The sequence below is a fragment of the Hippopotamus amphibius genome, chromosome 2 (assembly GCF_030028045.1).
Source record: "Hippopotamus amphibius kiboko isolate mHipAmp2 chromosome 2, mHipAmp2.hap2, whole genome shotgun sequence".
Lineage (NCBI taxonomy): Eukaryota > Metazoa > Chordata > Mammalia > Artiodactyla > Hippopotamidae > Hippopotamus > Hippopotamus amphibius.
In genome coordinates this window covers 146,885,657-146,900,498 of record NC_080187.1, presented here as the reverse complement: position 1 = coordinate 146,900,498, position 14,842 = coordinate 146,885,657, and the positions used below count along the sequence as shown (strand labels likewise).

General features: G+C 43.4%; 2 protein-coding genes across 10 annotated transcripts in view; one reads left to right on the top strand and one right to left on the bottom strand.

The window, feature by feature from the left end:
- The window catches only part of RHCG (Rh family C glycoprotein), a 96,193-nt gene extending 82,133 nt beyond the window's left edge, over window positions 1-14,060 (bottom strand). For 2 of the 8 annotated variants that reach the window (XM_057720091.1, XM_057720092.1), the window contains exon 1: window positions 12,847-13,070. The gene's annotated coding sequence lies outside the window, so the exon portion shown is untranslated. Of the gene's footprint in view, window positions 1-12,846; window positions 13,078-13,642 lie in introns of those variants that run through there. The other 6 variants (XM_057720089.1, XM_057720093.1, XR_009051167.1 and 3 more) reach the window with 5 other exon arrangements.
- TICRR (TOPBP1 interacting checkpoint and replication regulator) overlaps window positions 13,426-14,842 on the top strand; it is a 43,996-nt gene continuing 42,579 nt past the window's right edge. For both annotated transcript variants that reach the window (XM_057720079.1, XM_057720078.1), the window contains exon 1: window positions 13,426-14,206. In XM_057720079.1, the coding sequence (XP_057576062.1) occupies window positions 13,544-14,206 (663 nt within the window). In that variant the 5' untranslated portion in view covers window positions 13,426-13,543. The remainder of the gene's footprint in view (window positions 14,207-14,842) is intronic.

Sequence of the window (14,842 nt, the reverse complement as noted above, 5' to 3'; positions counted from 1 at the left end):
CTGGAAATATGGACCCAGTGGTCCAGAAACTCTGAAGTTTCCAGAGAAGCCAGAATTTTGAATTTCTTTACATGAAATCTCCAGATTTTTAAAATGTTTTATTAAATATTCTTGATAATTAAAAATTTTTTTATTGTGAAAAACTTCAAATATACAGAAAAAGAGTGATGGTGTAATAAACATCCACATCCAGTTCACTCATTACTCAGATTTAATGCTTTTGAAATTTTGTCATATTTGTTTCGTATATATTTTTTCTGCTTAAGTATTTTCAAGTAACAAAATTAAAAAAGCTAAAAAAAATTTTCATCCTTAAATTCTTCAGTTGGTGTCTCTTCAAAACATATTTCCCTGAATAGCTACAATAATACTTAAGAAAATGAACAAATACTTTGTCTTTACTCAAATTGCTTTCACTCCCCCAAAATGACTTCTTTAAGATGGATTGTTCAAACCAGAATCTGATAGAGGACCAAGACTGGATTTGGTTATTATGTGTCTTAAGTATCTTTAATCTAGAAGACCTGTTTTGTTATTTTTATGTGTGTCTACTGACAATAATATGAAGAAGCCACACCAGTGTCTTGTTGACTGTCCTGTCTGTCTAGATGTGTTTCCTTGTGATGTCACTTCAATTGTTCCTTTATTCCCTGCTTTTTTTTTTTTTTTTTTTTATTGGCTGTGTTGGGTCTTTGTTGCTGCACACGGGCTTTCTCTAGTTGCGGTGAGCGGGGGTTACTCTTCGTTTGTGGCGCATGGGCTTCTCATTGCGGTGGCCTCTCTTGTTGCAGAGCATGGGCTCTAGGGGCGTGGGCTTCAGTAGTTGCGGCACATGGGCTCAATAGTTGTGGCACACAGGCTTAGTTGCTCCGCGGCATGTGGTATCTTCCTGGGGCAGGGCTTGAACCCATGTCCCCTGCATTGGCAGGCAGATTCTTACCCACTGTGCCACCTAGGAAGTCCATTCTCTGCTTTTTTTTTTTTTTTGCTATGTTGGGTCTTTGTTGCTGCACTTGGGCTTTCTCTAGTTGTGGCGAGCTGGGGTTACTCTTCGTTGTGGTGCATGGGCTTCTCATTGAGGTGGTTTCTCTTGTTGCGAAGTACAGTCTCTAGGCGCCAGGGCTTCAGTAGTTGCAGCACATAGGCTCAGTAGCTGTGGCCTGCGGGCTTTAGAGTACAGGCTCAGTAGCTATGGCGCACAGGCTTAGCTGCTCCACAGCACGTGGGATCTTCCCGGACCAGGGATCAAGCTCATGTCCCTTGCATTGGCAGGCAGATTCTTAACTACTGCACCATCAGGGTAGTCCTCCCTGCATTTTCTGAAAACTGGAAGTTAGAGCTAAAGTCTTGATTAAATTTGGTTAGAATATATCCAGGTGATGCTGACTTTGCCTAAAAGCACGGGATGATATCCTACTAGTAGTGATGCTAGATGAAGGACTAAGTTAAGATGATCCCTCCCATTGTAACTTTACATTTTCTTCCTTAGACTAATCATTTCCCCCAAGAAAGCGTTTACCTAATGATTTTAGCATCCAGTGACATTCCTTGCCTGAATCAATTGTTTCATTAGGGATTATAAGAGGGTGTTTTTCTAATGCTATAGTTTATTTGACATTTATTAGCTGACATTCTTCTGTAAATAAAAACTTTCCTAATCAACTGGGACTATTTGGTTATCCTGAAATGGGAACTATTGGTTCCTACTGGAAGACATTTTCAGAAACCATATCACAGGCTTCCAAGAGATTATCTCTGGGTGATTATTTCAATTTATTCAATTTGCTTATCTAAATTTTCTATGATAAGCAAGTATCACTTCTTAATAAGAAATAATATTTAAGGGACTTCCTAGGTGGCACAGTGGTTAAGAATCTCCCTGCCAATGCAGGGGGCACGGGTGCGAACCCTGCTCTGGGAAAGATCCCACATACCGTAGAGCAACTAAGCCCGTGTGCCACAACTATTGAGCCTGTGCTCTAGAGCCCGTGAGCCACAACTATTGCACCCGTGTGCCACAACTACTGAAGCCCATGCACCTAGAGCCTGTGCTCCACAACAAGAGAGGTCACGGTAATGAGGAGCCCGTGTACCACAATGAAGAGTAGCCCCCGCTCACCACAACTGGAGAAAGCCCACGTGCAGCAACAAAGACCCAACGCAGCCAATAAACAAATTAAGTAAATAAATAATTTATTTTTAAAAAAAGAAATGGTATTAAAGAAATCAGGATAAACACATGAGGATACTCAAAGAGTAGCCATACTAGGTAAGGAAACAAGGGCTGACCCATGACCACGCCTTTAAGGCAAGAGATGCTTAGACAGGAGGACACCAGGCCTCTAGGTACCTGCAGGGATGTTACATATCTGCTCATCAGCTCTGACTCTCACAGTATTCACTGCCATCCTCAACAATTACAATTACCACACTAATCACAGGGTAGGGATGGGCAGGACGGGGTAACTGGGGTAGAATGCCACAGGCTCTTAGCTGAAAGCGTGAAGTCATCTTCGTCTTTGAGAGCCTTTTGATCCTCTGGCCCTGCCCAAGAAGAGGGCCTTTTCCCAGCCATCCCTACCCCACTCCAACTCCTGCCAGTTCTGGCAAGAACAATCCAGGCTGGTGACATTGCACTCAGGTCAACTGAGTAGTCACCCAACCTGGTAGTTAAAGCCAGCAGGTCAGGGAGCAGGGTGGTGCCACCGTAAACTGTGGTTTTCAGCATGGAAGTCTTGCACATCTTTCATTAAATTTATCCTTAAGTATTTTCTGTTCTTGCTGTTGTTGTAAATTGGATTGCTTTTTCCATTTCACGTTTCAATTATCTACTACTACAAAACACAGAATGTTTCACAAATTTGCACATCATCCTTGTAGAAGGACCAGATTAACCTTCTGTATCATTCCAGTTTTAGTATATGGGCTGCCAAAGTGATATTATGTGTTTTAAGTAAGAACATAATAAGACCCACTCTTGTGAATTTTTAAGTAAAAATACATTCCAAGCGGGTAAGTCTCTTCTCTCCCGAGGCCTCCTGTGCTCCTAGCACACGGCCACTGACACCCACACGGGGCATTATGGGACCTCTGTCCAGAGGGTAGATATTCTGCTGCATCTTTCTCTGGCTCTTTCAGCCTGGATGCAGTCTGCGTTCTCCACTGCAAACTCCACACACTCACACTAGCTGAGATGCTGTAAAAAGGTCCAGCAGTCCTAAAGTAGGGTGCAAAAATGCCAGGGGCTGACTTACTGGCTCAGTCCTCACATGCATACTCTCTCCATACTGTTCTCCATAGTGGCTGTATCAATTTACATTCCCATCAATGATGCATGAGGGTTCCCTTTTCTCCACACCTCTCCAGCATTTATTGTTTGTCCAAATCACAATTTAATCTTATTAAAATATTTTTATCTGATCTTAGGCATTACTTATTTAAATATTTATTTAAGAATGAATCAGGGGACTTCCTGCCAATGCAGGGGACACGGGTTTGATTCCTGGCCCAGGAAGATCCCACATGCTGTGGGGCAACTGAGCCTGCGCCACAACTGCTGAGCCTGTGCTCTAGAGCCTGTAAGCCACAACTGCTGAGCCCGCGTGCTGCAACTACTGAAGCCCGTGCATCTAGAGTGCGTGCTCCACAACTAGAGAAGTCACCACACTGAGAAGCCCACACTTGCCACAACTAGAGAAAGCCTGTGTGCAACAATGAGGACCCAATGCAGCCAAAATCAAAAATAAATAAATACAAATTTTAAAAAAAGAAAACAAAAGAAAAAAGAATGAATTAGGGACTTCTCTGGCAGTCCAGTGGTTAAGATTCCAAGCTTCCAATGCAGGGTGTGCAGGTTCGACCCCTGGTTGGGAACTAAGATCCCATATGCCATGTGATCCCCCCCTCCAAAAAAAAGAATGAATTACAAGCAGGTTCCCCAGCCCTCCACTCCCAAACCACTTGGCAGCCCCAAGATGAAGGTGTGATAGAAATCTTTCCTCGTGGCTTCTATTAGCTGGTCCAGGCCTCACTGGCTTAGCCCAGCTTGGGACTGTGAAACTGCAAGTCTACTCACCTAAGAGGAAGGGTGAGTGGATTCCTAGGGGGATGGGGCCTCCAGATTAGCTCCAGCCCTCCCCTCTGCTCTGGCCGTGGCTCCATTAGAGAGGCTGCCGTCCTGCCCACCCCCTAAATTGTCTAGGGTCTGCGTTACTTCCCACCTTTCCACCCCGGACCCCATGGCTTCCCTGAGCCTCTACAAGGCCCTCCAAGAGTAGGGAGGGGAATTTAAGCTCCTGCTTCAAAAGCAAGGCTATCCCATCTTGGGCAGAGCCTGAGGCTGACAGTCAGTCATCGGGGTGATAACTGCTCCAGTCTGCGCACAGACTCAGGTTCTTTGCAGTGTAACTGGCTTCAAAAAAGGAGTTTGATCTTAGAAGGAGTTTCAGCCTTGCTCAGTGGCTCCACAGCCCCCCATCTGCTTTAGTCCCATCTCTTGACAGGCTTCCACGAGGAGCCTGGGCTGCCTCCCTAGAGGACCTTTTGTCCTTGGGTTCTCACAAAAGTGAATAGACCCAGTGTTCCAGACCATTTCCATAGGGCCCAAGGTGAGGGGTTTCTGGGCTTTGTGCGGTCCTGATAAGGCAGGCCTGGGACACGCCTCACTGGCTTCATCCACAGCTTGACTCTCTTTTCCAGAAAAGGGAGGGCCAGTCCCACAGGGCTGTGCGATTGTACTGGCCCCCAGACATGGTTTGGCCAGGGACTACTGTTGTGTGGGAGTGAGGGTGGGGTTGGAGCAAGACAGCAGGGGTCGAAGGCCTCAGGCTAGTAGGGATCAGAGAGATGATGAGGCAGAGGTAAGGCAAGCACCGCTCAGCCTTAACGCTACACTTCTGTACGCCATTCCACCCTCCACAACATCTCTGAACCACAGCACTGCCCCTCCAGCAAGTAGAGGGACCACTCAATCAGCTGTGTGATGTCCAGCAACTTCCTTAAACTTTCTGAGCTGAAAAAATGGGGATTCTAGAAAATACTTAGCCAGAAGGGTTTTTGGAAGGTTAAATAAGATTGTTTCTCGTGTAATGCCAGATACTCAGAAAACGTGCAATGTACATCATTTTCCTCTCTGCTTTCTTCTAACAGTTCCATGCACATTGCTTTGGCTCTATCAGGGAAGCTAGGCAAGCTGGCAATTCCCAGAAGGGTGGGGAAGCCACTGTTTTCTCTTTGTGCCTAGAAATACAGCCACCAATGGATGGCTTCCCCCAGAGGCCACCAGCTAACACTGGAGTACAGAGACCCCGGGCAGAACAGCCGGCCAGGCAAATGGCTACTGTGGAGGAGAAACAATGTCCCCGAAGACCCGCCCTTTACCCAGACCCACCAAGGACATCTATTCTTCATGTCACTGCCAGTAAAAATTCCCAACCTGAGACCTCAATCCAGTTCAGTTAGAATCTGTGGGGGTTGGGCCAGCTTTGGGTAGTCTCTAAAAGTCCCCAGGTGCTTCTAATGTGTAACCAGGGTTAAGAACTACTGGTCTAGTCCAACCTCCTCATTGTAGAGATAAAAACATATGGGGGCGGGGGGAAAAAACAACCTCAGAAAGGTTAAAAGAAATAAAATATTTAAAGTGACAGGCAGAATTTAGTGCTAAGTAGGTACCCCAAAGAGGGAAGCCATTGTTATTTCATTATTTCCATTAGTGCTGGAAGCCAGACAGAGCTGGCTTCGCGGACAGGTGACTTGTGCCATCATCCAGGCCCTCATGTTTAGAAGGGCCCTGTGCTTGGTTTAATGCTCTGCTGTTGCTGTCTGGAAATTTTTAAATTTTTTTAACAAGGGGTTCCCACGTTTTTCTCACCTTGCATTGGCCCTCAAAAGCAGAGTGGATTATCACCTCATTAAAGAAAGATGAGGAACACACTCAAGGCTCAGAGGCTTGCTGGATGTGGGGCTGGCCTGGGTCCATTTACCAAGGAGGTTCCTTCCCCTGTTCATTCCATCACAGGGAGGAGGCTTCCCTTGCATCTCCTGGAGGAAGCAGTGTGAGAGCTTCAGAGCTCCCTCTTATTAGCTGTGAGAGGCCCTCTGAGCCTCAGTTTCTTCATTTGTAAAAGGGAGGAAATAATGCCTGTGAATTATTGTGAGGAGTGCCCAGAAGCATGACTGTCCCTCTAGATGCTGGAAATACGTGACTTCCCATCACTTTATTGGGAAGATGGAGACTCATGTGCTCCAAGTATAGCCTTGTCAGGTCCTTTTTATTCCCTTGGGAGGCCCAACTACACTAAGTTCCTAGACTTCAGCTTTTCTAACACAAACTATGATGAAGCAGTTCTGGGGAAAGGTTTCATTCTGGAGCAGGGCAGGTAGGCTTCAGAGCTCTTAGTGAAGTGTTGCTGCTACTGTCCTCTGGTGGTAATATATCTGTATCTGCACAAATTCCTAACATCTTTCCGGGAAACACAAAAATGCTTGGTAACATAATACAATTCAATTAAAAAAATAATTTTTAACGTCTTTTTTGAATTTATTACAGTATTGCTTCTGTTTTATGTTTTGGTTCTTTGGCCACAAGGCATGTAGGATCTTAGCTGATGATCTTAGCTGATGATTCAACCAGGATCGAACCCACACCCCCTGTACTGGAAGGTGAAGCCAGGGAAGTCCCATTATAAAATCTGTTTTGTTTTTTTTTTTTTTGGTCGCACTCTGCAGGATACGGGATCTTAGTTCCCTGACCAGGGATTGAACCCGTGCCCCCTGCATTGGGAGCTAGGAGTCTCAACCACTGGACCACCAGAGAAGTCCCTAAAAAAACAATTTATTGCTACTCTGCTAGACACTAGGGATGCAAAGACGAATAAAACACAGTTCTTGCCCTCATAGTTTTGAATGTGAAACAAACTCTTAAAGAGATAGCTTGAATAAAGTGCAATGTGATATTTTAATAAAAACAACGACTCTCAACTTCTGGTTCCAGACAAAATGGAGTAGACATATTTATTCCTAGTCTTCCCACTAGTAAAAGCTAAATTTCCCCTGGACCTTCTATATAAACAAACATAAGAATGTTCTGAGAGGTTGATAGAAGAGGCAGACTGGCTAGGGCTCTCTTGAGACCCAAGAAATGACATGGCAGTGAGTACCCTGGGTTTCCTTTTTGCCTTTTATATCTAACTGGATACTGGAGAAGGTGGCAACCTAATACACCAATGGATGCAGACAAAAAACAACAACACAACAACAACACCTGCTCTCTCTAGTCAAAAGACCAGGGAAAAGGCAGACAAGCAAGACAGAAAACTTTTAGACAGTAATAAATCCCTCCAGTCCAACCAATCTCGAAAAAAAAGCTATGGCTCAGCCCCATCGGCAAAGGCTGAGTGGGAGCCTACAATTCTATACTCAGACATAATGAGGTGACCACCTCTCCTGTCAGGGTGGCATCACAGAAGGCCAAATTGGCAGCTGGGATTTTTATCCCCACCCAGTGGTAATGAGGCCCAACCCCTACAATGTCAGTGGGAGTCACTTGGGGAACTTGGACTTCCATGTACATCAGTGGTAACACGATGCCCTCCCAGCCCCTCCTGGAGTGATGTCAGAGGAGGTCTAGCAGAGAAAAAGGACTTTAACCACCACCCAGTGATAGTAGCTCCCCCACCTGCAGTGTCAGTGAAGGCCACAGGTGGCCAGTAGAAGTAGACATTTTTCAAGTGGCGAGAAAAAAAAAAAACTGCCCACCTAGAATTCTATGTCTAGTGAAAATATCCTTCAAGAATAAAAGGAGGACTTCCCTGGTGGTGCAGTGGTTAAGAATCTGCCTGCCAATGCAGGGGACATGGGTTCGATCCCTGGCCCAGGAAGATTCCCACATGCTGCAGAGCAACTAAGCCCATGTGCCACAACTGCTGAGCCTGTGCTCTAGAGCCCTCGAGTCACAACTATTGAGCCAGTGTGCCACAACTACTGAAGCCTGCGTGCCTAGAGCTCATGCGCTGCAACAAGAAAGCCACCACAATGAGAAGCCCGCACACTGCAACAAAGAGCAGCCCTGCTCACTGCAACTAGAAAAAGCCCTCATGTAGCAATAAAGACCTAATGCAGCCAATAAATAAATAATAAATAAGAGATTATTAAAGAAAGCTTTCCCTCTTAAGTTTTCTAAGTTATGTTTGATGGTTAAGGCAGAAATGATAACAACATCTAATGTGGTTTATCAATATTTGTAAAGGAAATATGTAAGACAATTATAAGTGAGGGAGGGTAAAGAGACTTAAAGGGAGGTAGTATTTCTATACTATACAATACTTCACCAGTAGACTGTGGTAATTACAGTAGTCCCCCCTTATCTGCAGGGGATATGTCCCAAGACCCCAGTGGATGCCTGAAACCATATATAGTACTGAACCCTATACGTACTCTGTTTTTTCCAGCATCATTACTCTTGCACTTTGAGGCCATTATTAAGCAAAATAAGAGTCACTTGAACACAAGTACTGTGGTACCATGACAGTCAATCTGATAACCCAGACAGCTATTAAGGGATGAATGGGTGGACAAAGGGATGATTCACAAACCTAGGGAGGAGCTGGATGGCATGAGATTTCATCATGCTACTCAGAATGGCATGCAATTTAAAACTTATGAATTGTTTATTTCTGGAATTTTCCATTTAACATTCTCAGACTGTGGTTGACCATGGGTAAAACTGAATATAATGTAATACTTGGACAAAACACTAAAGAAACTATACAAAGAAATACATTAAAAAATATAATAAGTCAAAATGGAATTAAAAATATGTTCAATTAACACAGAGGGAAGCAGGGAAACAGAGAGAAAACCAAAAAGACAACCAAAACACAAAAAATAAAATGGCAGACATAAGTCCTAATAATCAATAATTACATTAAATGTAGATAGTCTAAATGCACCAATTAAAAGATAAAGATTGGCAGAGTTTTTTAAATGACTCAACTATATGTTATTTAAAGAAACTCACTTCAAATATAACAATATATGTAGGCTGCAAGAGTAAAGCAAGATATACCATGCAAACAATCAAAGAAAGCAAGAGAAGCTATATTGGTAGCAGATAAAATACTTGAGAGCAAAGAAGGTCACTATTACATAGTGATAAAAGGCTCATTCACCAAGAAGGCTAGCAATTCTAAATGTGCAGGCATCAAACAACAAAGATGCAAAAATGTTAACAAAGGTGAAACAGACAAATCAACAATTATAGTTGGAGATTTCAACATTCCTCTCTCAACAGCTGATAGAATAACTAGAAAGAAAATCAACATGGATATAGAAGTACTCAAAACATCTCTGACTAACAGGATCTAATTGGTCTTTATAGAATACTTCACCCAACAATGGCAGAACATATGTTCTTTTCAAGTGCCCGTGGAACAAATACCAAGGTAGACCACATCCTGGGCCATAAAATAAACCTCAATAAATTTAAAAGAATTGAAATCATACACAGTGAATCCACCAACCAGTGCATCCACCAACCAGTGCAATCAAACTAGAAATCAGCAATAGAAAAATAACAAGGAAGTCTCCAAACACTTGGAAACAACACACTTCTAATGAATCCACAGGTCAAAGAGGAAGTCTTGGGAAATTTAAATACACATGCATCTCATTGAAAATGAAAATATAACGTGTCTAAACGTGTGGGACACAGCTAAAGCCTTGCTGAGGAGGACATTTATGGTACTAAATGCACACATTAGAAAAGAGGGCAAGTCTCAAATCAATAATCTAAGCTCTTACTTCAAGAATCTAGAAAAAGAGCAAAATAAACCTACAGCAATCAGAAGGAAGAAAATAAAGAGCAGAAATCAATGAAATTGAAAACAGCAAAAATTAATGAAACAGCTGATTCTTTGAAAAGACTGATAAAATTGACAAGCCTCTAGCAACACTGATATAACAAAGAGAGAACTCAAGTTACCAATATTGAGAATGAAACAGAGGCTATCACTACAAACCCTGCAGGCATCAAAAAGATAATAAGAGAATACTACAAACAACTCCACCCACATAAATTTGATAAGTTAGACAAAATGGACCAGTTCCTTGGAAAACACAAACTACTATAACTCACCCAATATAACATAGATCATTTGAATAGCTCTATAACTATTGAGAAGTAGAATTTTTAATTAATAAACTCCCCGAACTCATTTTGTAATATTTAATTGTGATAAAAATACATTATATAAAATTTATCCTCATAATCCTTTTAAAATGTACAGTTCAGTAGTGTTAACTATATTTACATTGCTGTATAACAACTTCCCAACTTATTTTATGAGGCCAGTGATCCATGATCCCAAAACCAGACAAAGGGGATGTAAGAAAAGAAAGCTATAGACCAGTATTGTTTGTGCATATAGATGCAAAAATCTTCACAAAATATTAGCAGGGAGAATTCACCCATACATAAAGAGAATTATATACTATGGCCAAGTGGGATTTATTCCTGATACCCAAGGCTGGTTCAATATTAAAAAAAATCAGTCAAGGGACTTCCTTGGTGGTCCAATGGTTAAGACTCTGTGCTCCCAATGCAGGGGACACGGGTTCAATCCCTGTCGGGGAACTAGGATCCTGCATGCCACATGGCTAGGCCAAAAAAAAAAAAAGCAGTCGATGTAATCTACCATGTATACAAACAAAATTCTCATGATCATATCAATAGATATAGAAGAAGCATTTGACAAAATTTAACACCCATTTCTGGTAAAAACTCCCAGAAAACTAAAAATAAAGGTGAAATTTCTCAACTTGGCAAGAACATCTACAAAACAGCTAACAACATACTAAATGGTAAAAGGTTGAATGCTTTTCCCCTAAAATCAAAAACAAAGCCAGTATGTCTGCTTTCATCACTCTTATCAAGCCAGCTTGATTAGGCTAGAAAAGGGAATAAAAGGTATACAGATTGGAAAGGAAGATGTAAAACTGCCCCATTCGTGCATTGCTTTATGGGTTACCTAGAAAATCCCAAGGAATCTACAAGAAAAACAAAAAAACCCCCAAAACTCTCATAGAACTAATACATGAATTTATCAAGGTTGCAGAATACAAGATCAACATAAAAAAATGGATTGTGTTTCTGTAGGCTAGCAATGAACATTTGGATTGAAGCTAAAAATACAATACCATGTGCAATTGCTAAAAAAAAATACTTCAGGTATAAACCTAACAAAATATGTACAGGACTTGTATGTTGAAAACTACAAAACAAATTCTCTTTTTAACCAAAAAAATCAAATTAATTTATTTATCTAAAGAAATGGAGACATTATTATGTTCACATATGTATTGGAAGACTCGTAGTAGCCAATTTTCCCCAAATTGATCTATAAGTTTAAAGCAATTCCAGCAAGATTATTTCTCGATATAGGTAGGCTTTTTCTAAAATTTATATGGGCAGGCAAAGGAACTAGGAGAGCTATAACACTAGGAGAGCTGCCACATTTTTTTACTATAGAGAGGTGGTTTCCTCCCACTTTAGGCTGATACTCAATGCCTGTATTAAACTCTTTCTGTTTTAAATACCTAGGATGCTTTCTGAGTCCTGCACTGAATCCTTGGCCCTGTTTTCCAGGCCTCCCAGGTAATCCTCATCACCTGGATTTTAACCAGATTAAACACCCAGATCCCTGTCATTGTTTTAAATGAAGACCTAACCAATCAACTTTACTCTTAAAAGTATCCTAAGTCCCTCCTTATGAAGCTAGTTTTTCAATTTAGGTTGCAAGCATTTGCAACCTGGGAACCTGCTTTTTGGAATCTGAATTTGATTCCATTTATGGTTCTGATGTGTATAAAATCATGGAAGAGATTCTTCAATTGCTCTGAGCTTCAGTTTCTTCTATTTGTAAAAGCATGAGTTTAATAACTCTTTAGAAGTTAGCTTGGCAAATAGGGAGCAAAATCCTGTCCCAGGGCCTTTGCATTTGCTGTTCCCTCTTCCTGAAACCCTCTTCTCCCAGATGTCCACCAGGCCTCTCACGCTTTGTGTACAAGTGTCTTCCCTGGCGATCGTATTTGAAACGACATACTCCTACCTACTTCATATCCCCTTTTCCATTTAATTCTTCTCCAAAGCTTCTATCTCCACCTAACATTATCTTTTACTTATTTGTTTGGCTCCCCCTACTGGAATGTAAGCTTCCCACAACAGGTGTGTACGTTTGTAGTAAGCACCTGACACATTAAGACTAAAAAATGTTTGTGGCTCTAAAATGACAGCCGGTGAATCAGGAAATGTCCATAAATAAAACAAACTGACAATCTACAAAGTATCATTGGTAGTCTTTCTTGAAACAACTGGCTCAGAGAATCTCAGGATTGGAAGGATATTTAAAGGTAGGCCAGTCCTAGCTGGAGAGAGTTTAAATTCTCCTCTGCCGTTAGATCCAATAATAGGAATTTCTTCCATTTAGAGAAATTCTCTACAACTGAGGATTCTTCTATTTGCAACAAAAGGATCCTTTTCATTAAGAATATTCCTCCCGAATGTAAAAGTAAAATAAAAATACAGAACTGTAGAAAACTTAGGAAATCCAAAAAAAAAAAAAAACCCCAAAAAAACTTTTAAAAATCATCTCATTACCCAGATACAATTAAAGACAACTTTTAGTACACAGTATTATCTTAACAGTTTAAAAATATTATACATAGGTAGGTAGATAATTTGGAGAATCTCATTGCACGTGCTGTGTTGCAGTCTTTTTTTCCATCTAACATTTCATATAAAAACATTACTTAAAAAAGCTGCACGATGTTCCCCTTGAGGGTGTACCGTACCTTACTTAACCATTCCCAAGCTCTTTCCTTTTTTTCTCAAGTTAAACTTTTATCCCGATCTTCGATTACCTTCTTCGAAGAAACGCCTAGAAATTACTAGGGCAAAGGAAGTGAACTTTTAATTTTTAATATTTTTTTCTTAAATTACAGAAAATTTAAGTCTTCGCCATCAGATCCCACTCCATAGAAAGTCTAGGGTGGATTTAAACCAGTTCGATTCAAACCATCCCAAATTCTCTTCCCCTACTATTTCCTAGGTCTTAGTAAACATCTCCCAGCACAATCTCACCGACACAGCACTCTTCCGGAAATGCGAAACTTAAAGGCACAGGCCCCAAGCACCACCTCTTTAAATTTTAAAACGAAGGTACAGGCCAATGAACGTTAAGTTTCTCCCGGCACACAGCGTCCCGCCCGCCGTCCCGCCGTCCACCAATCAAGCAGAACTCTTCTCCACCGCCCTTCCAATCAGCGTCAAGGATGAAAGGTGCCCACGTAGCTTACGTAAGGCAAGCGACCAATGGAAGCTGACCTTGGGAGTTAGCTCCGCCAATGCCAGCAGCCCTTGGAGAGCGCGGGAGGCTTTCGACCAGGGTCTCTGAGAAAAGCAGGGAATGGCGCTGGTTCCCTGAAGCGAGGGCCTAGGAGAGAGCGGCGCGGGCCCGGGCTCGAACCCGGAGGCGGCGGCGCGGCCGACATGGCCTGCTGTCACAACGTAATGCTGCTGCTGGACACCGTGGGAGGCGCCGCTGGTGAGAGCCCGGTCCGGCGGGCCGCCCTGCGCCTCCTCACCTACCTGAGTTGCCGGTTCGGCCTGGCCAGGGTCCGTTGGGCCTTCAGGTTCTTTGACTCTCAGGGGGCGCGCAGTCGGCCTTCCCGCGTGTCTGACTTCCGTGAGCTGGGGGTCCGCTCCTGGGAGGACTTCGAGGAGGAGCTGGAGGCCAGGCTTGGGGATGGCGCCCGCGGCGCCCACCTGCCGGGCCCGGCACCCAGGGCCACCCACACGCACAGCGCCCTCATGGAGACGCTGCTGGACTATCAGTGGGACCGGCCCGAGATCACGTCGCCCACGAAGCCGATTCTGCGTAGCAGCGGGAGGAGACTGCTGGACGTGGAGGGCGAGGCCAGGGAGGCCGAGTCTGCGCTCGGGGGCTTCGTGAACGCCGTTTTCCTCCTGGCCCCCTGTCCGCATTCGCAGAGGGAGCTGCTGCAGTTCGTGTCCGGGTGCGAGGCCCAGGCCCAGCGCCTGCCGCCTACCCCTAAGCAGGTGATGGAGAAGTTGCTGCCCAGGAGAGTCCAGGAAGTCCTGATAACCCGAAAAATCACTTTGTACTGGCTGGATACCACCGGGTGGCCGAAGGTAAGATTATGCAGTGAACTCAGATTCAGTGCGCGGTGCTGGTTCTCATGAACCAGAATTTGGCGGCGTCTGCAGAGCAGCCCGTGGACCCAGAATGAGACTAACATGACCAACAGCTGTCCCTTCAGAAGGAAAGTCCTGGGGTCATAAACAAATAGGGACAGTCATCACAACGGGATAGGTAGGTCCTCAGTACCTACTGAGTCAACGCGTTTGAGGTCCTTCACAATTTGGGCCCTGTCTGTCTTCCCAGACTTAATTTTGCCTACACACGACCCACATTTCAGCCTATTGAAACGTAGTCCAGTTGGCCAACAGGTCTTGAGGGCTTGTTTTGTCTTAGTCACCTGAGATGCCAGTGCTCACCCTTCTGTGCCAGTTTAAATCGCACTCATTCTTTAGGGCCTTTGCTCACATGGCAAGTACTCCATCTCAGCTTCTGAATTTCCAAACACTTTTGTGGCACTTACCCTTTCCCCATTATATGTTCCAGTTGTGAATCCCTGGTCTTCCTGTCTAGTCTAAAAATAACCTCGGAGGCAAGCACACACACCTCTATATCTCCTGCAGATGTGGTATTGGTCGTTATTGGTGTTCAGTAAATATTTGTTGGCCAAATGAACAAATTCTTATGTA